The 22,646-nt window shown below is 39.2% G+C and overlaps 4 protein-coding genes across 8 annotated transcripts; 3 read left to right on the top strand and 1 right to left on the bottom strand.

The window, feature by feature from the left end:
* The first annotated feature begins 265 nt into the window (after nt 1-265).
* LOC140778078 (probable trehalose-phosphate phosphatase 6) lies at nt 266-3,104 on the top strand. The gene is made up of 11 exons (XM_073122611.1): nt 266-688; nt 788-928; nt 1,057-1,128; nt 1,238-1,336; nt 1,444-1,497; nt 1,602-1,703; nt 1,825-1,902; nt 2,013-2,082; nt 2,209-2,279; nt 2,452-2,544; nt 2,680-3,104. The coding sequence occupies exons 1-11, from the start codon at nt 416-418 to the stop codon at nt 2,746-2,748; spliced, it is 1,122 nt and encodes a 373-aa protein (XP_072978712.1). The 5' UTR covers nt 266-415; the 3' UTR covers nt 2,749-3,104.
* Nucleotides 3,105-8,423: 5,319 nt separating this feature from the next.
* LOC140777047 (uncharacterized) lies at nt 8,424-9,718 on the top strand. Its single transcript, XM_073120947.1, has 2 exons — nt 8,424-9,040; nt 9,107-9,718. The coding sequence occupies exons 1-2, from the start codon at nt 8,623-8,625 to the stop codon at nt 9,616-9,618; spliced, it is 930 nt and encodes a 309-aa protein (XP_072977048.1). The 5' UTR covers nt 8,424-8,622; the 3' UTR covers nt 9,619-9,718.
* A 1,651-nt stretch (nt 9,719-11,369) lies between these two features.
* On the top strand, nt 11,370-12,810 carry LOC140779422 (uncharacterized). The gene has a single exon (XM_073124475.1). The coding sequence runs from the start codon at nt 11,421-11,423 to the stop codon at nt 12,654-12,656; it is 1,236 nt and encodes a 411-aa protein (XP_072980576.1). The 5' UTR covers nt 11,370-11,420; the 3' UTR covers nt 12,657-12,810.
* A 379-nt stretch (nt 12,811-13,189) lies between these two features.
* On the bottom strand, nt 13,190-17,870 carry LOC140779423 (protein SCO1 homolog 2, mitochondrial). Of its 5 annotated transcripts, XM_073124476.1 has the most exons (10): nt 17,764-17,855; nt 17,555-17,688; nt 16,815-16,947; nt 16,577-16,652; nt 15,480-15,686; nt 14,556-14,645; nt 14,318-14,450; nt 14,065-14,219; nt 13,903-13,946; nt 13,201-13,511 (listed from the first exon to the last, which is right to left on the bottom strand). In XM_073124476.1, the coding sequence occupies exons 2-8, from the start codon at nt 17,629-17,631 to the stop codon at nt 14,111-14,113; spliced, it is 825 nt and encodes a 274-aa protein (XP_072980577.1). In that variant the 5' UTR covers nt 17,632-17,688; nt 17,764-17,855; the 3' UTR covers nt 13,201-13,511; nt 13,903-13,946; nt 14,065-14,110. The 5 variants fall into 5 exon arrangements, with proteins under 5 accessions (XP_072980580.1, XP_072980579.1, XP_072980578.1 ...); XM_073124479.1 differs by having other exon boundaries at nt 13,190-13,511; nt 13,903-13,969; nt 14,352-14,450; nt 17,555-17,870; XM_073124478.1 differs by having other exon boundaries at nt 13,190-13,511; nt 14,352-14,450; nt 17,555-17,870.
* Between the last annotated feature and the right edge of the window lie 4,776 nt (nt 17,871-22,646).

Genomic DNA, 22,646 nt, shown 5'->3' with positions numbered 1-22,646 from the left:
CTTCCTTCCACGCCAGTGGGACCCCAGCGGGCACAACGTCGAGCACGTGCAGTTTTTTGCCAGCTGGCTCCTCCTGCGGCTCGCGCGACGTAGAGGGGTAGGATACAACTCCAGGAGGTAACGCTCACCATTGGTAGGGCCTCACGTGGACCCACGTGAGGACCCACTGCTCCCCTCTCCTCCGCGTGGGCCCCGGTCCTCTTTGTCTCCTCCCACCTATAAATAATGCCCTCTCCCCCTTCCCTATTTCCCCACCGCTCTCTCGTTAACCGCTCTCAGATACTCCAATCCATTCGAAAGATCTTTTCTCTCTCTCTCTCTCTCTCTCTCTCTCTCTCTCTCTCTCTCTCTGTGTCTCTCTCTCTCGCTCGCTCGCTCTCTCTCTCTCTCGCCTCTTGCCTCTTGCCATTGGAACATGACGAAGCAGAATGTGGTGGTCTCGGAGATGGGCCTGGCGGTGGCGGCCGTGCCCAACTCCTCGCATCTCTTCCCGTACCCTCCGCCTCGCGGAGGAGGAGGAAGTGATATGGCGATAAGGAAGAAATACCTGACACGCCTGGAGCTCGGCAGCGGAAGGATCAACGCTTGGGTCGACTCCATGAAGGCCTCGTCGCCGACCCACGCCAAGGCAGCGGCGGCTTTGGCGGCCAATGATGCGTTCGTCGACAACGAGCACGAATCTTGGCTGGTGAGCATTGTTTTCCTCTTCGGAATCGGATTTTGTTTTTCGACTTGGCTTTCGTTGGTTTGGGATCTAATGGTGGTGGATTGAGTTGGGTCGGTGCAGGTGCGGCATCCTTCGGCTCTGAGCATGTTTGAGCAGATCGTTGCTGCGTCGGGGGGCAAGCAGATTGCTATGTTCTTAGACTACGATGGAACGCTTTCTCCTATAGTGGATGATCCGGACTCTGCCTTCATGTCCGATACGGTGAGTTCCTCTTTCGATATTGCTCTGTTTTACTCTGTTTCTTTATTAATTGTATCTTCTGATGACACTGTGGCGATAAAGATGTGATTTTGACATTTTTGAGTTCTTCTTGTTCCATAAATCATTAGATGAGGGCAGCAGTAAGAAACGTTGCCAGGTACTTCCCCACTGCTATCGTCAGCGGAAGGTGCAGGGACAAGGTACATTACCATTGAAATCACCATGTCCAAGGGCTTGGTTTTTTTCTTCCTTTCTCTTCTAATCTTGTATAGTTTCCTCTTAACTCAAATCTCTTGGCTTTTGTTTTAGGTGTATAACTTCGTGAGACTAGCAGAGTTGTACTACGCCGGGAGCCATGGAATGGACATCAGAGGCCCCGTAAGAGGCCCTAAGTCGACAAAAGCTAAGGTGGGTAGTCTTCTTAATTCCTTCTCACAGAACATATAACAAATAGCTAGCCCATTACCTCCATCCTCGAAAGATTTCTCATCTCTTTCTCCCATTCTTGTGTTCAGACCAGAGCCGTTCACTTCCAACCAGCTAGTGAATTCCTCCCCATGATAGATGAGGCTGGTTTCTCTTCTCTTTCCTCTTGTCGCTTACAGCCAATAGTGCATGATGTATCCATGACAATAACAACAACAGTTCTTCGTGCATTGTTTTGTTTCGTCAGGTTTATGAAATTTTGTTGGAGAAGACCAAAACTACACCTGGAGCCAAAGTGGAGAACAACAAGTTCTGTGTATCTGTCCACTTCAGATGCGTGGATGAAAAGGTGGATGCCGTTTTATATTTGAGCACCAACTTCCTATTTTTTGCCGTTATTGGTAAAAAAGAATAAAAATCTTTCTTTGGATTATTTAACTCACATGCTTTTCAACCAAATTTGTGCGCAGAGATGGAGTAACTTGGCTGATCAAGTAAAGTCAGTGCTGAAGGAGTACCCCAAGTTACGACTTACTCAAGGAAGAAAGGTGTGACTTTTGTCTTAGTCTTACCTACAGCCTATTGCAAACCTCTCCTCTTTTGTAATCTCCAACTTGAATTTGACTTGGGCTAACTATTTGTTTTTTTGGACCACTAGGTACTAGAGGTTCGCCCTGTTATTAACTGGGACAAGGGGAAGGCGTTAGAGTTCTTGTTGGAGTCACTTGGTAAGATGGGCACCACCAAAAAACTTGTATCATTTCACATCCTTTTCATTCAATGTACTTTGCTTCTTCATAATAAAGGCAAAACCCCTTAAAAGTTAAGCTCTAAATTCGTTAATATTTGTGTAGGATTTGCCAACTGCGATGACGTTTTGCCTGTGTACATTGGCGACGATCGCACTGACGAGGACGCCTTCAAGGTATTTAATATATGGCCACTATGTTGCTATTTTAGTTATCTTGATTAGTTAATATGGTGTTATTAACTGCTCTTTTAACATATCTTACTTTTCAAATCCAAAAAAAAAAAAAAAAAACTTATCTTACTTTTTTTTTTAAAAAAAAAAGTTAACATATCTTACTTGTTATTAGGTACTTCGTCAAAGAGGACAAGGCTTTGGAATTCTAGTTTCCAAGTACCCGAAGGAGACTAATGCCTCTTATTCTCTCAGAGAGCCAGCTGAGGCAAGTATAAGTGGCCATTATTTTCACTTCGTTGGGCCACTCGATGGCAACCCTCATGTACTCTTAGCATCCATTTGTCTCTAAAGATATTGCCCAAGTTGCTAAATTTGATTCTTTGAATATTGGTCTTTATAGGTAATGGACTTCTTACTTCGCCTGGTGGAGTGGAAGCGACTGTCCTCAAATGCTCGCCCAAGAGTGTAAATAGGATTATGATAGGTTCTCCCACCACCATCGTCAATGTTCATATGTGGTGCTTTTGGATGGACTTAAAACTAGACTAGTAGGAGTTATGTACTCCCTTTATTTATAGATATATAGAAGAAGGGGAAAGAAAAATATCCAAAAAGATCAGAGCCTTTTTGTACTCTCCTTTACTCTATTACTTGCTACCCTTCTCGGCTCTATTTTTTTTTCTCTTGGGCAAGAGAGCATGCGAAAAGAAAGAGAAGAAGAAAAGTTCTCTTGCCCCCTTACACATGCAAGAAGCTAAAACTCTTGTAATTAGCTCTATGTAAAAAGAAGAAGAAATTAATAGTAATTATTTGCTTTCCTTTGGATATTATCTAGTGCTCTACGCGTGGGTTATTGGCGAGTGAAAACACTTAAGTACATTGGGCATTTAATATTTAAACAACTGTTACCACTAAACCCAGCCAGATGCATGATGGCAGCTGCTGCATCATCTCTGTAATTATTTACTCGAGCACTTATTGCCCTCTGGATCTATAGTGTTCGTCTTTATAAAGACTATGGCAGTGGGGAAATCTTATGCTCAATTGTCGATCCCATGACAAGAATCATCCATATACTTTTAATCTCGAGCTCTCAAGTTCATGGCTGGATGCTTTATTGAGCAATAGCTTGTGACCTATGAATGTCAGGATTTTTCATGTGAAAGAGCTTATATCATTGGTGGGCAAGGAAGTTGGGGCCAATCATTTGTGAATTATGATAGTAGCTATTCCCTACAACCTACAAGTGGTCCTTCACTTTGGGAAGAATTAGCAGTTACTCTAAAGGGACTTCGGCCCCAATCATATAGATCAGGCTTGCCATCAACCAATTGCAAATTCCCCCCTTCTTTAATCGTACGGATACACATCTTTATTAACAACAGGATATTCCTCTTGGATTAAAGCATTGAGTAAAGTTTTGATTATTTATTTATTTATTTTATTTTATATTTTTCTCATGCATGTTCATCCTTGAGGCAAAACATTTTTACCTTTGCTAGTTTCAACTGGTACTAGGAATACAACAAAGATCCACCAACTACATTACTCTCAACCGAGTACTACTTTGTCATCTCTATCTAGTTCGTTCATCACATTCATATCTACCAACCACAACATCCTTCCCATAAGCCCACTCGCAGGAGCACTGAAGAATGCCAGACCAAGTATTTAATAGAGGAAAGAAAGGAAACGGAAACAAATTTAAGAATGAAAGACAAATAGGGTCCCTTGTAAGATGAAAAAGCCTGATACTATGTCCTTTTTATTTAAATCTGTAGACGATCTCATTTTCCGACAGGCAACCTAAATTTGGTCAGCCTCATCATTTTAATGCAAAAGAAGATTGAGGAGCTATAAGTAGATCAAACTGTTCTGATGACCATTTCAGGAATAAGGGAATCTCTACTAGATTAAGATGAGATCTAAGCTCTAATAAGCCAGGAGGCTATATATGTTGTTGTAAAAGAGTATGCTTTTGCTGCCAGATCAAGGAAAAGATTCGAGTTCTATCCACCCATATGATGGGATTCTCTGTAAGAAATATATTACCATCCAATTCATCAAGCTAATTGGTAACAATATCTTCGCCAATGAAGCCAAACAGTGTACTTCTCTGCTCCCTGGGATAAAACCAAAAAACCTCAGTGTAGCTTATACTATTGAGACTGTCCTAAAATTCCTAGACCCAATGCAAGAAAGGATCCTTTTCAAATAAATAATGCAGTGCAACCATTATAGGGTGCATGAGGAAAAAATTAATATAATAGAATAAAGAGCCATTAATATAATGGGGTGCTCTGTACTCGATCTTGACTGGATATCTTTAACCAAACTCTCTGGAGTAATTAACCAATGGACATTGGCAAAACCAGTGGCCATTAGTTTGGATTAACATCCCAAGCTATAGAAAATGACCGACAGTATAACACTGCCAACTCTAAGACGTAGAATCACACCTCCACCACCATTAGCCACCTTGGATCTCAGTCAGTCCCACCTCAAAAGAGGGAGTGGTGGAATCTCAGCATTATCAATGATATTTTCCTTCTTTAATTATATGGTGGAGGCACCCACTTGGTGTAAAGGGATCTTATGGTTGGGGAGGAGTTGGATTCCACTTTGGCTCTGATGCCTTTGAGCACACCACGGTCTACACACTTAACCATATGCTTCCAAGACTCTTTGATAGGAACCCCATCTCTCCTTTTTCCTACGTGGAAAGATGGGAATCCACTGTATTCAGCTCATCATTGGTGGCTAAGCTCAAATAAACTAACACCCAAATGGGCCAATTTCAAGACAACCACCCACCAAAGAGTAGCATTCTAGATATGAACAGTAATATCAAATCCTGGTTGTCTTCACTAACTCACGCATGCCACCAAACAAGTCTACAACGACCCACATTGCCAGATCTTTAACTCGTTTCAGATAACAATGACAACCATATGATTGCAGTAGCAGCAGCTAGTAGTAGTAGTAGTAGTAGAGGAAGAAGAAGAAGAAGAGGTGGAGGAGGAGGGTGGCCATCATACCCTGCCTGGATGCATGGTCCTTGATGTCCACGTGTTGCGTGGGGATTGAGTTCTAATGGGCTCCTCTTAATTCTTCCATGCCCTTGTCACATGGGGACGGATGCATGTGCATTTCAAGAGTCCTCTCTGTCATGACAAGTACTGGCATGCAGATACGTGACGATGGGGGCCATGGCCATGCCAAGGAGGAGGAAGATGGTCTCTCATGCTTCCATGCCAGATGCAAAGGAGAGTAAGAGAACCCACTCATTAATTAATGTACATTATTTTCGGAACCATATGTTTAATTAATGGTCTCATTAGAGTAGATAAAATATATGATAGCTTAAATCCTAATTAAGATGAACATAAACAGTGGTATGAACATCAAAAGACTCTGCTCAAATTGCAGATTTATTAATAAGTTGATGCCTACTTCTTACCAATTGCAATGATTCTTTGATTAAATTATCTTGGACCCTTTAGAAGTAGTTAAAACATCATAAATTGAGCAGCAGTTTCCCTTTTCGGTGATGGTGGTCGGAAATTTCTGGCAAAAGATAGGAATCAAGAATCAACTTTATGATAGCTTAATGATCTGTTTCATGCACAGAATCCGAATCAATGTCCCTAGATGAACAAATAACATCAGGTACAATTGTTTACTTTGAATTCGGATTGAGATAAATTAGGATCAAAATCAAATTGAAGAGCTTGTGCAATCCCAGTGAATGCCTCATCAGTGTGGAATGTGGATAGATGCCTCAACGGGCCAAACCTTCATATGACGGGCTTGGGCTGTCATTTGAGCCAGCTCTTAACCAATCTAAGTTTAAAACAAAAGGGGGCCCTCCATTGTTTTTGTACAGTTGGACAAATGATGACATGGACGTAAGGGTATAAAAAAGGAGATTTTGTGCTGATTATCTTTATTTTAGATATTATTTTAAATACTGAGACTCTGGGAGAGATATTAAACTTTATTAGATTTGAATCCGACCTTTTAAGATAAAAAATAAATTTACATCATGGGAGAAAAAAGTTTTATATAGATTGAGAAGAGATGTTTGAATCCCAAAAGGGTATGCCGTTGCTCGGGTAAAAATGGCATTTATGTAAATATAAAATTACAAAATTAGGTCGTATTGTAATTTTATTTTATAATAATTTAAACTATATGAATATTAAATTTTGACCAGTACTTAACCAGTGATTGATTTCTTAGTGGGCTCGTCATAATTCTTCCATGATCCTGTCAAATAGCCTTTACCGCACCAGCTCCATTTTGAAGAATAAATATGTGATAACTGAGGTCCTAAGATTAAAACATTAATAATAACAATGATAGCTAGCTAAATTAAAAGTCAATTCAAAAGTAGCAATGCTACCAATTCGAATGGCTCCTTGACTAAATTAGCTTGGATCTTTAGAAGGAGTTGAAACATCAGAAGTTTAACAGTTTTAATCTGGTGGACGAAGGTGGTTGAAGATATAAAGATGGCATTTGGTGGTTTTCTCTCAAATTTTAGCTTTCTGAACAATAGAAAACAAACAAAATCCACTATAAATTCTTGCGCAGAATCTAAATGTGTCGTAATCTAAAAGTACTGGAACAGTGCGCAGGAATGAACGGGAAGATTACTATTTGAGATAACCAAATATCAAACGTAAAGTGAAAGACAAGCAGAAAATTCTGCTGGTGCAATCCCATTGGGATTGTCCCTTTGTCTAGCTACTTGACTAACTCATAAAACTCTTATATATATATACATACATTATATTATATTTAGCAATAAATTACAAATTAACTATAACATAATCATCCACCTCGACGTCGTCTTCCTCGTGGTTGCCACTTTCAGTAACATCGTTATTGTCCTCATCATTCTTGCTTCTCACATTAACGTAGTCTTCCTCGCCACTATTATCATTATCCTTGTCGTCCTCCTTGCTGCCATGATCATCGTCTTCCCTGTCAGCTTGATCACTATCTACCTGTTCACTGTCATCTTCATCATCCTTCTCCTCATCATCGACGACGCCACCGTAGCCAGGATAATAAGGAGCAAAAGAATCACTAGTGCACTCTTTAGCACCAGCAAGCAACTTGTCATGTTTCTCAAGGTAGTCACATATCAAATAAGCACTGATATCCACAACCACAAGCACCATCAGACACAGCAAGCTTCCAATCGCCATGTAGAGGGCGACGAAGAGGAGATGGAAGAGAGCGACGAAGACGAGCACCGCATACGGCTTTTTGAGCGCATCGAACATGGCATCCCTGAGATAAGATGTCGTCAGGAGAGAACGCAACAGCATAGCCCAACTTGGTGATCCAGCCATTGAGTTTAGAAGAGCAAAGAAGAAGAGACGTATGCTTGATAGACAGGATGTGTGACGTTTTTATAGTTTCGTCTCTAATCCTACTCCTGGTCGGACTAAAACTACGAGTGATAATGATACTATGATTCCGATCTTATCAGGACTCGGGAACGGCTAACCGTGACTCGGATTCAAGTCAAGATGATATGCTAAGATATCGGACATATCCAGCCCAAGCCCAAAAATAAACTTAAAACTTATTCCATGAACCTTTTGCAACGGACGAAGACTCGGTAGACCGTCCCACTCAGATATTTGTCTGGAATATTTCCAAAGATACTAGATTCCTAGGCAAAAAAAATTATGCACCAATGTAAATTCTCAAAAATACCCCCAAAGGAACCGAAACACAGAAAAATACCACGAGGATAATCTCGGAACTATGCATGCAAAAGGACCCGAGAGATTTATTATGCCGCTCGGCTTTCCAGAGTGGGAAGAGAGAAGTGCGAGTCGCGTTGCATGCAACATAGCCAACGCAGCATCGGGTTTCAACCTAAGCGAGCCACGTAAGAGTTAAAGAAGGGTAACGGCCATGGCTCCGGCCACGAACGAAACGTTAACGACTCCTCCTAGGTTTAAAAGCCGTGTGGCAGAAACTTAGAAGCCTCCTTCATGCTGACCACGCCCTCCTCTGCATGCTTCGTGACACGAGTTTCCCAAACGCTCTCCTTGCTGTTATATGTGTCAGTGGCCTCTCTTTCTCTCTCTAGTCTTACTCCTACCAAGTTCTATTTAAACCCTCACTCACTCCTCTCACGACATCCTCGTTGCACTGCAAGTATTGCGCTCTCCCTTTAAGATTGTCATCTACCTCGATTCCATTCTACAACGTCCCTTTGGTAAGAAAGAAGAATTGAAATACTAGTACCTTCTGTTCTTGCTTTTTTATAGTCCAAATCTTTCAAAATTGGTGTTCATCAGGAAGCAAGTGCAGATCAATGGCTTTACAAGAGGGGTCGATGAACAAACTAAAGGTGGGGAAGACAAAAGAGTACCGATTTGGAACCGACACCGAGTTGCTCACCATCGACGGCGAGCCAACGAAGCTATTCTTATTATGCGGGGAAAGGTTCGAAGCTCCCCAGGCGTTTCGATCGGGTGCGTTCTCGGTTCACATGATAAATGTCAAGGCTAAGCAAATAGCCATGGTGACTTGCATGATGGGGGATCACCACTGGATGCTGGCCAAGGATTCGCTTGTGTTTCGCGTCGAGGCTCAAATGTTCGCCTTCGGGCTGCCTGGCTTCTTCTATGGGCTCAGATTGCCGAGTGGTAGTAACTCAGATGAGAAGTTAAAGGTGTTGGAAGAAATTTTTACGAGGTTTTGCGATTATCATGATCTTGCTGGGAAAGAAGGTAAATTATTATTATTATTATTATTATTATTTTCCGTTCTTATTATTTATGAAATATTATAATTAGATTTAATAGATAAAATATTTGCTTCAGCCTCAGAATTGGATGGTGACATTAATCAAGATACTAATCCATGGACTCGCGCCGCGCTTAAAGCTAAACCCGACCCAGATGGCAACGAGCTCAATGGAACAGGAAAGATGCAAAGGGCAATAAGGACATCAGCCGTGGTCAAGCTCCTCTCTCGCTCTCTCCTCTCTGGGGCCCTCGACCCCAGCAAGCACGTACAGATGGGCTTACGTGGCTGCCACGTGGGCTTAGCCCTTCCAAGTATGTGGGCCGTGGCCGACCTTTTGGATGCCATCGAAACGGGCCGGGCTCCAATAGGCCGAGAAGGTTTAGCCCATGAACGTGATGGGTTGGGTTGGTGGTGTGTTAATGTGGAGGGGCTAATGTTGCTTCTCAAGGTCATGCGAGCTGCAAGGGAGAAGATGAGGAGTGTAGACAAGAAGAGGTGGCGAGAGGAGGATCCAAGCGAGTTTAATGTTGTCAAAGGTAGGGGGAGAATTCTTAGCTGATGGTTGTGAGGGGGGAAATGAGAGTAACGTGAATATTATGTTGCTGGTTTCTTTCTATTTTGAAGTAACAGAGCATGAGTTTTTTTTTTTTTTTTTTCATTTTTGTGCGTGTTGGGCTAAGATTAATAATTAATCTTGTAGGTCTAGTTCTTATTTTGATCTTACTTCTAACTTCCGTATATGTTTGGGAGGAAAAAGAAAAGTATCTATCATTAATTTCAATTAATTGATTATAACTTAACATACGAGAAGAAAAGGTGAATAGAAGATATTTTAGAAGAAATATCTTTCGTTTGGTTAATTGTAGCAATAATATAAATATAATATTATCAGCTTTGAAAAACTGAGCACTCAACAAAAGAATAATTAATATAACTATAATCTTATCAGCTTTGAAAAACTGAGCACTCAATAAAAGAATAAGTCTAGAGAAGAATACAGACATGCTAACGATAGAGGCATATAATGGAATCATGTGATGAACACATTTGAGCATATATGTGAATTTAAAAACAGAATTTAGAACAAATAATAAAGAAAAAGATAGGAAATAATGTTGGGGGAAATTATTTTCTAAAAAAAATGAAAACCCCCAAAATGGCAAGGCTATGGCAAATTCGTGCAGAGTTAGAATAGCGCGAGATAGAACATGAAGCAAGGGTTGATAGAGACTGATTAAAGCAAAGACATTGTGTAACTAATGTGGACGGCCGAGACAGAGTCGATAAGATTAAGGCACACGGCTTAGATGTCGATGACACATAAAGCTAAGGAGGGGGTCGAGGTGAGTTCCATAATACTCAACACAAACATCGGTTACGCGAAAAGTCGAGAAGAGAATTGAGACGAGATAGACAACAACAATACAAATGAGAGAGGAGATGCAAGACAGACTATAACAGAGAAAAAAAAGGACGGACGGGAGAAACTATTCTCCTGCTATCGGAGACAAGCCACTGGTCGCCAAAGATAGCAAGGGAAATCTTTTTGACGAGGGGAAGACAATCTGAACCCTAACAGAGCACTCTGCTCAAAAAAATAAATATTATTCTTGTAATATGTATATTTAATAAGGATTTTAGAAAGTACTATCTCATGAGAATGTTCGCAAAAAAAAAAAGTTGGTAGCAATCAACTCGTATAACCTTTAGCGGAGGGCCACCCACTACTATGCTCTCAATTGCATTACGCCTTTCATAATGGCGTCTTTTTCTTTAATCACCACTATCCGTCACAACTCTTCCTATCTTTGGAGTGCCCCTGCAGCTTTATGGCTTGATTACTACATTTTAAAAATTTTGCTAAAGAATTTTATGTAACCCCTCCTCAACTCTTTTCCTAATAAAACACAACGCCGCAAGTTCTATTGACATATTTTTGAAATAACTAAAAATTAAATAATGTCACAGCAATTGATTAACTTGTTAGGTAGCATCCTGAAAAATTAGAAAATTTATGGTCCGAAAAGCAGTTTTCATATGATGACACTTTAAGAATATCCCAGCCGCTCTCTGTTTCTTATTGCAGTTGTAAGGATTGGGAAAAGGGCCCAAGACCTTTAAGACTTAGGGGGGCTATGCGTGGTTGTTAGCAACCATCATCGTCCAACAATGTATTCCTTGATCTTTAAGCTTTCTTTGCAACCTATCATTTAACAAAGCTCGGCTTATAAATAAATGCCACTATTCTAATATGATGATAGTTCCACAAAGCAAAGCCAATTTATAAGGTTAATTAACATAATTCCTCCACAAACGCTTGATATTTAATTGGATTAAGGACAAGTAAAGCATATATATTACATGCAAAAGGCTATGTTCAAAAAGGGAGGCACTGCTCGTGATCAACAACCAAAAGCAAAGTTGAGGACAGAGAAAGATAGAGAGGCAGAGAAAGAAAGAAAGGTGGAGGTAGGGAGACTTAAATATTGCGAGCTAAAGGAAGAGAAAGCTGGCAAGACCTTTCCTTTTAAACTACCCATCTCTTCCTCAAAACTCTTAAGAGTATTAGCCTGCAAAAAAGAGAAGCAGAGAGGAAGAGAGAAGAGAGGCATGAAAGGAAGAGTAGTAGGAGGGAATGGAGGAGCGCCAACAGACCTCCTGGTTTGCTTCCCCTCGAGGGCTCACCTCACCTTGATGCCAAAGCCCATTTGTAGCCCATCAAGGCCCTCAGATCCCGGAAAACGCCATCCATCTCGGCCCACCAACCGCGGCCAAGCCAGTCCCCTCTTCAGAACCAAGACGAAGCACACCAACTCCGAGATCGACGAGCCAACTTCCCCAAAGGTCACTTGCGCCGGCCAAATCAAAGTGAGACCCAAGTCCAACTCCAGCTCCAGGCCCGTGCCCAGTAGTAGTAGTAGTAGCAGCGGTGGCAAGAACTGGCTCTCTGTGGTAGAGGAGATTGAGAGGCTCCACAAGGAGAGGAAGAAGCCTACATGGCTTGAGGCCCTTGGCATCAAGAAGGACGCCATGCAGTTCCTCAGCGCTCTTCGAAGCCTTCGTTTCGATATGCGGTGCTTTGGATCCTTCCACGGCTCGCCCGATTGCACCTCAGATGAAGAAGATGATAAGGAGGATGCGGAAGAAGAGGATGAAGAGGACAAAGAAGTAGAGAGTGGCGGCTCTAACACTATCTTCTCTAAGTGGTTAATGGTGTTGGAGGAGAACCAAGGTGTTGGATTCAACAAAGATATAGAAGAAGAAGAGGAAGAAGAGGAAGAGGAGGAAGAACAAGAAGAAAGAGACGAGTGTCTTGGACCACCTTCTTCTGTGCCACCGCCTAATGCTCTCTTGCTGATGAGGTGTCGATCGGCGCCGGCAAAAGGATGGTTAAAGGGAGACGGAGGAGAGCAGGGTGGTGAAGGAGAGGAGTTGAGTGCAACTATGCTTAAAGAATTAGATGACAAGGAGAAGGAGAGGCTGGTTTTGATGAGCTATGCTCCTGACTTCTTTAAGGTGTCAATGGATATCGCCAAGGAGACTTGGGTGGTCGGTAGCACGGATCCATTGGGGAGGTGCCGGAGCTGGAAGAGATGATGAGCGAGGAAAGTGGCGGTGATCAGTGATCGATCCACTTGATGTGTATAGAGTTGGTGTGTGGTATATAAGTCTCTTCCTAAATATCCTATAATCTTGTCACTTCTCGTTGTGGAGAATATGTTTTTGTCAATCGATTATTTTTCACTTTGTATGTTGTTTTGTTTTTTCTTTTCCTTTCTTCTGTTAAGAAATCTAAGATATAGAGAAGAATAATATTTGAGTTGATTTGAAATTCTACTCGTACAAAATATCTGATGAGCATTATTTTCTTTCTGTCTCGTAGTGCAAAAGGTAAAGAGTCAACTGAAAACTACGGGCTGCGTTTGCTCTTTGTTTTGAATAGTAACAAGGATACATGCATAAAGACATACAGGCTGGCTTAGTGGTTGGTTGTAGAAACTTTTTGGAAAGGAAGATGCCGCTTCGCTGCGAGCACATCCAGGCAGGAAAAAGGATGCTAGCTGTGTTAAGTACAGGCACATGATATCAAAAGGCTATTCAGCAAACATATAATTCAGTGTCCGTTAAAGAACAGCAACTGCTTTTTAGCATTGAAGAGAACAGAACTGATGATAACTGAAGAAATTGCTAGACTGAGATGTCTTCAGGCAGTAACCTAATTTACCACTTCGGAAACAAGAGAAAACCAGGCGAAAATAAGAAACGAGTACAGAATATGTTTGTAAAGACAATTCTTAAGATGTGCAGAAAAATGTAGCAGAAATCTTTGCAAGTAGACTTTCATTACAGATTGCTGATATGTCTGAAGCATCTGCTGCAAATGGTGGAATGACTGGGAGGAGCAAAAAGTGATGAAAGTTGTATAGAGCAGCAGGATGTGCAGCAATGTTTCTAGAAAAGAAGTATCACATGAACATTAATATTCTTGCTCATCTAAAATGAAGGGAGAAAATTAATGCACTTAAATTTGCTTTTTGGTATCAGTTGCTATTGTGGGGGAAATAAAGAGCCTTCGGGAAGTGATAAAGTTCAAAGGTATAATTCAATCAAGTAAACCGACCAAATTTTATAACCTGATATAATCTATAACAAAATGAACAAGGGGAATAACACAACAACATCAAAGATCAAAGAACACCATGGACAACTCACAGTTGTAAGTTCATGACGAAAATTCTTGCTAAGTGATGTATGACATGGTATTCTCAAAGATCTTGCCAAGACACTGAATTGAATTACATTCAATAGTAAATGAGGTTATAGCAGGCAAGATAGGGCCTACCTTTTAGCTCTTTCTCTTGATAATTTTAGTTTCTTGTAAATCACCTGAAACACAAACAAGTACCATTCTTCATGGTGACGTAAGAGCAAACACTTTCAACAACACAAATGTGACAAAAAAGCAAGTAAATGATGGTACTAATAGTTAAAAAAGAAGCATTACCTTCGGATAAGACTAAAATGAAGTGTTAGAAATAACAGGGGGGCGGTTATTTGGATGCTCTGCTCACATCCATCATTATTGCATCAGCTAACTGTGATGCATCATATTCCACACCAAAGCATCTCACAGTCTCCAAGTTAGGATCCAACAGATACCTGAAAATTATAGTAGTCGAGTCTTCTTAAACATGAATGCAATCTTCTATTAAAGAATCTATTTAGTTCTAGAATATGGTCTAAAAGAAACACATTACATATTGTGTGAGCATTCGACAAGGTAATCTTGACCTATTTCATCAAACTTCTTGAAGTAAACACGGTATTCCTGTGCAATCTGTCTTACAGCAGCAATAGGTCCTGTTAGTCCTATTATTCTTGGGTCAAGTTCTGCAATCACAATGAAGAAAGAACTTTTCAAATTTCTATCCTAAATATGTATTGCTCAGTTTGAACATTCAAAGAGAATAATAAGTCGATAAATCCCCAACTAACCTTCAAGGTATGCCTTGAGTTGAGCAGGTGAATCCCGTTGAGGATCAATTGTGATAAAAACTGGTGTAATCTTAAGATCGTATTTACACTCTGTAAATGACAAAATTAAATCATGAAATCATCATTAGATAAAATGAAGGGAAGAAAAGTAGGAAAGTGCAAGGCAAAATCACAATTTGTGAGGCTCATTTGAAACTATACATAAGGCAAACTTGACAGCATCAGTTTTCTAAAACATTGATTTTGTGAAAGAGAATCCACTCCTTTTCTTGCTTATTGGTATTGAAACAACTTCACAAACCAAACATATAAATCTCTGTCGGATAATGCTTAACAGCGATATCTTGGAAGAAACTCCAACTTGACAAAAGGAGTAATAGACTACAAATGAACTGGAATATCAAATTGATCACATGTTAAAGGATTGTCAACTTGCTGGCCAAGATTCAAGGCCAGCCTGATTCAAAATGGTGGAGCAAAGAAATCTTGGGCCCAGCCTACCTCACCAGACAGAAACTAAGATAATGTTCATCCTAAGGTGGACCAGACAAGTTGGACCTCAGTTCATTCTCGGGCACAACATCTAAGCATGAGCACCACCACACTACATGTTTCAAACACTGTAGATTGAACTCATAAACCACTAAACTATGTACAAATATGTGTGTGCGTCTATGTGTATGAATATTACAGTCATACATTTTCCACCTACCATTTCTATTTTCTAAGTGAGTCCATCTGGACTTTGCAGGCTGGCCCAAGGAACCTACTGATAGTCTTAAACATAACCCACTGTACATAATTATTGAATGACTGATGTTTCTCCTAAAATATAACCTTTTTTTAAAAAAGAAAAAGGAAAGAAACAAAAACCAATTGTCGTTCCAACAAGTTTCTATGACAGGAAAAGGAAAATTACTCCACCTAATATGTCGATAGCTTCAGCGATCTTTTGAATTTCTCCTGGTCCAATATCAGGGCAAGAAGTATAGCCAAAGTACATCAGTGTCCATTTCCCTCGAAGGTTTGACTCGGTCACCAAATTATTCTTTGTATCATATAGCCTAAATGGCCCACCAATTGCAGGTCTGTTGATATTACGTACTTCAGATGTAGTACTTTGTTGTGATTCTGTAGAAGACAAATACCTTAAGAGACTAACCACTAACCACAGAGAAATCCGTCTAGGGAAAGGGCATTAGTTGCAAGTGAGATGTATCAGCACAACTAAAATGAGTACATAAGTAACAAAGATATACCTAGTTATTAATTGATAAATATATAGAACCATAAGAGAGTTGCAAACTTCTAGTACATACTACACACATTATAAATGAAATTAATACAGAAACAGATTATATCTTTACTACCCTGCATTGACAAAATAAGATTGTCTGCTGTAAAATAAGGATCTTTTAATCAGCATGAGCATAAAGGATGAGCTGAAATCAGAGTACTCATATCATCTGAAGCATAAAAAATTATTAAAGAGTCATGAGAGATCAAAGGTCCTGCCAATGGACACCAGTGCTTTCTTATTTTTTCAAATCGAACACACAGAAACAGTAGATGAGCTTTAGTTCAGAATGTTATCCAGTGTTTGAAATTGAATTACCACATTTGTAAGGTCAACTATATTTTGATATCTCAAGCAATTGTTCTAACAATTTATCTTTTCTCTGAAGAATAGTTGCTTCTTCAAAGATAATGCTGAGTCAAAATGATAAATATAATCTGGGGATGGACTATCAGAGGACAGTTATTTGAATGCCTTTATTTATGGATCTTCATTTGATACCATATAAATTGCCATAAAAGAAATCCTTAATATGAGATCCCTTGTGCAATAATTAGAAAGAAGCAGTTGTAGCATATTTTCATCTAAGATACATTAAAATTTCAAGATATTATCAAAAGTCTAGATCATGCAATTTAATTTGACTATGATAATTACAGATCAGTAAGAATACTTTCAACAAAGAACAAGAAAGCTGCATTGTATAAGATAAATGGAAAGAGACCTTTTGAAGTTGCTCGCCTCTCATCATTATAGTGGATCAATGTGCCTGCTCCAGCAATGACCAATATAGCTGTGGGCTACAAGAACAAAATTTGCTCAACTATACCATGCAATTCATAAGAGCTAGTTCATAAAATTATTTTGCATGTCCTGTAGATCAACTATATGGAAGGACAGAAAATTATGGATGCAGAATTTCAAATAAGAATGAAACGTGAGGTACTCTACAGACAACATACAATAACATAACGTCTCCATGATTGAGAATCTGACAAACTGTTATCTTCAGAATGCTGTCTTGCCAGCTTTTGGTCCTTGTGGCGTGTTCCATTAGAATAACTCCGAGACTGGAAGCTTCGTAAAGGATAGGACCTACAACATTGATATTTACCCTCCCACCATTAGCAGTCACATTATAAAAGGGTTAAGAGAAATATGACTTGAAATGAAATTCTTTCTCTCAGTAAAACGGGCATTGATTGATGAAAACTAAAATATTTTTGTCACAGTCAAATTTATTGAACATATCCGTGCGAAGAAGATTTCAATATATCCATTAGTTTCCTGTTAAAAAGGGCGAGTAAGGTTTCTAGAAATCTGTCTCATAATATCAAAGAAGTAGATACATAAATGATCACCCTATGTATAGCAAAAAAGACAGCTGATACGGACTAATTATAACATCTTCTTATTCGTTTGATTGGGTTAGTCTGAATTTGAAGCCTCGCCTCATAGTTTTAGATCGACATTGAAATGGTACAGGAGGAAGCAGGCAGAACCCCCCTAAAAAGGCATGCCAGTGGCAAACTTATAATACGCACTAATTGGAGACCATTAATTAAAAGTACCCTGAATTCATAGAGAAGCATATAAAGCAAGAAAGTTAAAATACAGGCTCGGGAATTAAGACAAACACATGGTCGGCACCATCGACGCATCCAAGGAACCACCAGTAATGAAACCCAGAGAGGAAAATTACCGAGTCGGTCGAGAAGTCGAAGAGGAAGCTCTCAATCCATAACGGAGGGCGAGCCCGACAAGTCGAGACCTTAGCATGATCACGAAGGGAGAGCATACGAAGGCCAAGTTACCAGCGATTCGAAAATGGGTATTCTGCGGCACAGCAATCAATTGGAAAGAGCTCAAATTTCCTTCTCCAACTAAGATTAGAGAAAGAATAAAGAGAACCTATTTGGAGCTGGGAGGTGGAGAAGAAGAAGGCATGGAGCAGGGAGAAGAGGAGAAGGGCATTTTGGGACTTCTTGAACGCGAGCTTGGGCGGTATGCATGTTAACATTTATGGGATTTTTATATAACTGCTACTGAAAACTTTTAAAATACTTGCCACCGAAGATTTAACTAATCATTATTATAACTGAATTGAAATACTATAATACTATTTTGCTCTTATAAAAATAATTTACTGATAAATATTTTATGCTCTAAAATTCAAGGTGAAGAGTACTTTAATACTTTGCATATATTTATTAATTTAAATAACTTATATGTTTAGAACATTTTATAAATATTCTCTGAAAAAACTAACTGCAATAAGGTAGGCTACCCAACATACAACAAAGGAATTACACCAACATGTGAATTGAAACTGATTCCATGCTTACTTGTATTTTTTAGAGCAGCAAGAAGTCTAGTCCATAAACTGCATTGTTGATGATATTAATCACTTGACTAGTAATTATCAAAATTATTAAGTTAATTATATTTATCAAAAAATTAACCGAACACTACGGATTAGATTACTATGGGGGATATTTGATTGAACTGATGGATATTTTGGTCTTGAAAAACTCCGGAGACTTTTTGTAACCATTTTGTCAATTTATAAAAAATTTATTCTTTTAAAAAAAATAATAAGAGTTGCATGAAGGCTTTGGCCCAGTTAATAAGACTTGCTGTCCAAGGAAAGCCGAGTTAAAGGCCCATCTGGAGGCCCATTTAGTACAAGATCACCATTTGTTTTCGGACTCGCAGCTAAGGACTAGACTTTGCAATGGGTCCAAGAAAGTACATAGCACGGTAAACATGGACCAAGTCAGCAAGTTGCTGGATTCCCAGTCCAAAGAAGCGCCCTACCAGGTATCAACTGGACCTACCTCTGTGTACCAAATTGGAAGCTCCACCAATGCTTCAGCACAAAAGCCAAGGCCCTATACTTTGGAGCTCTGAGACAAGCCCTTATATTTATGAAGGATACTATACGAAAACATTATGATGATCACTGGACCACCCGCGGGTGAGGTTTTATATCTATCCACGATCAATAAAATAATATCTATTTGCTTAACATTTTACTAAAAAATATTTTTTTCATCTATTTATATAATAAATTTAGTATGAAATATTACCTAGATTTTCTAGGTCGATAATTTTCTATTTCTTATATTGGAAGAAAGAAATTCTAGATGATTATGAATATGAATATGAATATGAGACTGGAATAAAATCTATAAATTTTAGAATAAAAATATATGATTTTGATGTGGGGTCTACTAAGAAGTAATAGTATTTTAAGGAAAGAATTCTTGAGAAAGAAAGATACTGTGCGAAATTTTAAAAGGAATAATAAAGGTCTTAAAATTTGCCTCTTTAGCCGGACTGCTAGCTAGTATTATCGGCTTCAATGTGGTGTGGGCCCTTTATACATAAGAGAAGAACATCAATCACCTCACGGGATTCGTAGTTCATCTTAACGGTTGGTTCATCGGAGCTAAAGTTGTTAAAAGGAGGGAGGAAAAAAGAGAGAAAGAAAAGCCCCGGCAATTGCAGCTTTAGACTCTGGCATAGACCAAGTTTGAGCCAACACTGGTTGCTTATGAAGACATCAAACCTAGTAAAAGGACGAGCAGGAGATTAAAAAAAAGCAAGCTGTTAGTGGTGAAGGGTAGGAGGTAACTATCAACTTAGGATAACTTTATTCATGCCTGCTCCAAATGACCCTACCAAAATTAGTGCATCCTAAAACTTGTAGACATACTACAAATGGGTCCATATTACTCAGCAACTAACTGTACATGGAATTAAAAGCTGTTCCATGGTAAGAAAACCACCAGGATATATGATTCATGGATTAAATTTTGGAAAGAGCTGCAGAAAGTTTGAGGACTTTCTAAGGCTCAAGCACTAGTCTTATCATCCTCGTATACATAACGATAATAATAATAAAATTATTTACATGAAATATTAAGTATTTTCAAATACCTCTCTCCCTTGCGCCGCCCAACGAGGTGGTCACAGATTCGGCGCAAGGCCGGAGCTGAGGAGGGTGGGTACTTTCAATTCTACCATAGTTGGGCCCCACATAGATTATTTACTATAAAAAAAAACATTAGAAAATATTATTATAAAATAACAAAAAGTACTATAATACGATTATAATAGTTTTTTTTAATGCTTAACAATTATATATATGTTAAGAATCTTTTATAAAACGATTTATATAAATCTATTGGTGTATTACTAGCACCAACCGTTGGAGGGCTGCCTACATATCCAACTTATGCCTTAGCAAATAATTAGCCCCTTATATCTAGTCTATAAAATAGAGACCTTGCTGCCCTAATATGTTTTAAACGGTCATCAAGAATGGTTTTTGTACCTTAGCTAGCTAACAAATTCTTATGCTCGTCTTTAAAAAAATCTTATCTACATATCTAACATGCCAAAAGGACGAAAGTGCATGTGGGAGATCTATATATAGATGGTCATCTATGCTAGTCATAGATTTATACATGTAGATGATGTAGTTCCGAACTTTTGATGGGGTCCAACGTTTTGGATATATTGAATAAGTATTTAAGAAGAAAAATCCCTATCGAGTAAAGAGAAAAATTTACTCCACTCCTGTAATTGGTCTTCGAGGAAGGACGACCGGTCAAACTTACCGGTTGTAGTGACAAGTAGTTCATTCTAAGTCGGCCCACGATATTGCAAATTTGCAGGTGTGGCAGCTAGTGATTGGCGTAGTACGATATATATATATATATTTTTTATGGCGGTGGATCGTGCATTGACCGACCAATCCGGAAGGCCGTTGGATCGATCAACGGGCAGAAAAGAGTCATGGTCGAGATTGAGTAGCCTCACGTGTGTTGTTTTGGTTAATTGGTCAAATTACTCTTCTAACACGACCAACGTACGCTTGTTAGCAGCTATATGCCAGCCTTCCGTTGCATTTGAGTTGAAATTTTAGGCGAGACTTGCATTAATTACCGGCAATTAGTGATATAAAACAAACCGAAACAATGCTGCTAATGATTGGAATTATCTACGAGAGATATTATTAGTATTTCCAGCAAAATGGTGGAGATATATCATTCTGCAACAAAGACATTATAGATTTAAGCAAACGAAGCAAATTAAACAATGTTGTTAATGGTTGCAACAATCTCATGCTTAGTTCAACTAATAAATACGGCAGGAATCATAGGAAGAGAGAGAGAGAGAGAGAGAATACCAGCTATAAATCTAGGGGTTATGGCTAGGTCAGAAGCCAAGTCGGTGGGAACAAATTGGTTCAAATGGATCCACCAAACAGATTCACCAACATTGAACTACTTCCATTGAAAAGAAAGAAGAAAGGATAAGGGTGGCTCATGGTGTATATGTGATTATTAACTAATGACAAGACTTATAAGAGGGACGGGGAAGTCCATTACCCAAAAACACACGTAACTCAAAATATGACCAGCATTTACAAGCCTAATCAGTAAAGTGATAGGCTTCACAGTAAATATAGGAGATCAAGATAGACAGCACAGAAGAAAGAAAAAGGATGTAATTTTCAACCGGGGTTTGTACATGCTCTTTCACCGTTGTTGACGTGAAGCATGAAGTCTGCCTCAATGACCCAGGCTGTGATACACAGGGGGCGTAAAACCAAATCAAGTTAAATTTGTGATCACGATCGAATTAAAATTATTTTAATTTAACTTAAATTTTGAGCTAATAATTGAGCTGAAGCTGAAGGCTCGCTCAAGGTACATAATAATCTACGTAAGTAAATTTAAAAATATAATATAATATATTACTTATATATATATATATATATTATAATTATTTTGAGTCTTTAAGCTTACTTAATAGAATCATTTCATAATTAAAGTTAGCTCGAAATTATTTTTAAACTTATTTTGAAGATCAAGCTTGGTCTTGATCATTTTGATAGCACTAGTGATACGGTGATTGATGTTGCAAAGGAGCACTTCAGGAAGGGCGAAAGCTTCGGCAACAAGGGTAGCAACGAATCAATCGAAGCGACTGTGAGTATAATCGCGAAGCCAGAATATGCACCCCACCCGGCTCGTTGTTCTAGTATTCGACAATAGAATAGATCCTGGCTGATCACATCACAAGTCTATGGAAGTTCCCCCCTCTAAGATCTGGAGATGATAAAATCACAGGCACTGCAACGAATGAAAATGAGGGAAGTACTTGTGTATGGGACTTGGGGTATGCCGTTCGACCTTATCTTGGGCTTAATTGCTTTTTTGTGCAGTTCTTTTTGCAATACAACATGAAAAGAGCGGTTTGAAGGTGAATGTCTTCAGAGGGGATAGGGAATTAGAAAATTGTGTGTTGTTGTTAGCTATTACCAAATTATTGATTCGTATTTAAGTTTTAGTTAAAATGTATTGTACTAAAGTTTAGTTGTGGTAAACAGTGATGTAGTTTTAAATGCAATATAGTAAACAGTGATCATTTTGTGACAGCATATATTACAAGCTATTTGCTATTTTTTGCTTCAATATTTGCATCTACTTAATTGAGACAGGCGACGGAGCCCGGCTCGACCCACGAGGGGTCGAAATTGAGCATGTCAAAAGCTCGGAGTTGTGACTATGTCAAAGCCATGGCGATGGGAGCAAATTGGTGTAAATAGCTCCAGCAAACAGACCCACCAACGATGAATCGATCCCATTGAAAGATAAAAGAAAGCATGAGGGTGGTTCACAGAGTCAGGTGTACTGACAGTTAGATGATTACAAGAAGAGGATCCATCCTGGATTCCTGGTCTTCTAAAAACCTAACTATTTAATGGCGATTTCATGACT

Source organism: Typha angustifolia, chromosome 15 (assembly GCF_048772165.1).
Source record: "Typha angustifolia cultivar Huaian chromosome 15, ASM4877216v1, whole genome shotgun sequence".
In the NCBI taxonomy this organism is placed as follows: Eukaryota; Viridiplantae; Streptophyta; class Magnoliopsida; order Poales; family Typhaceae; genus Typha; species Typha angustifolia.
Note: the sequence above shows the minus strand (reverse complement) of the source record. Positions and strands in the feature narration are given on the sequence as shown.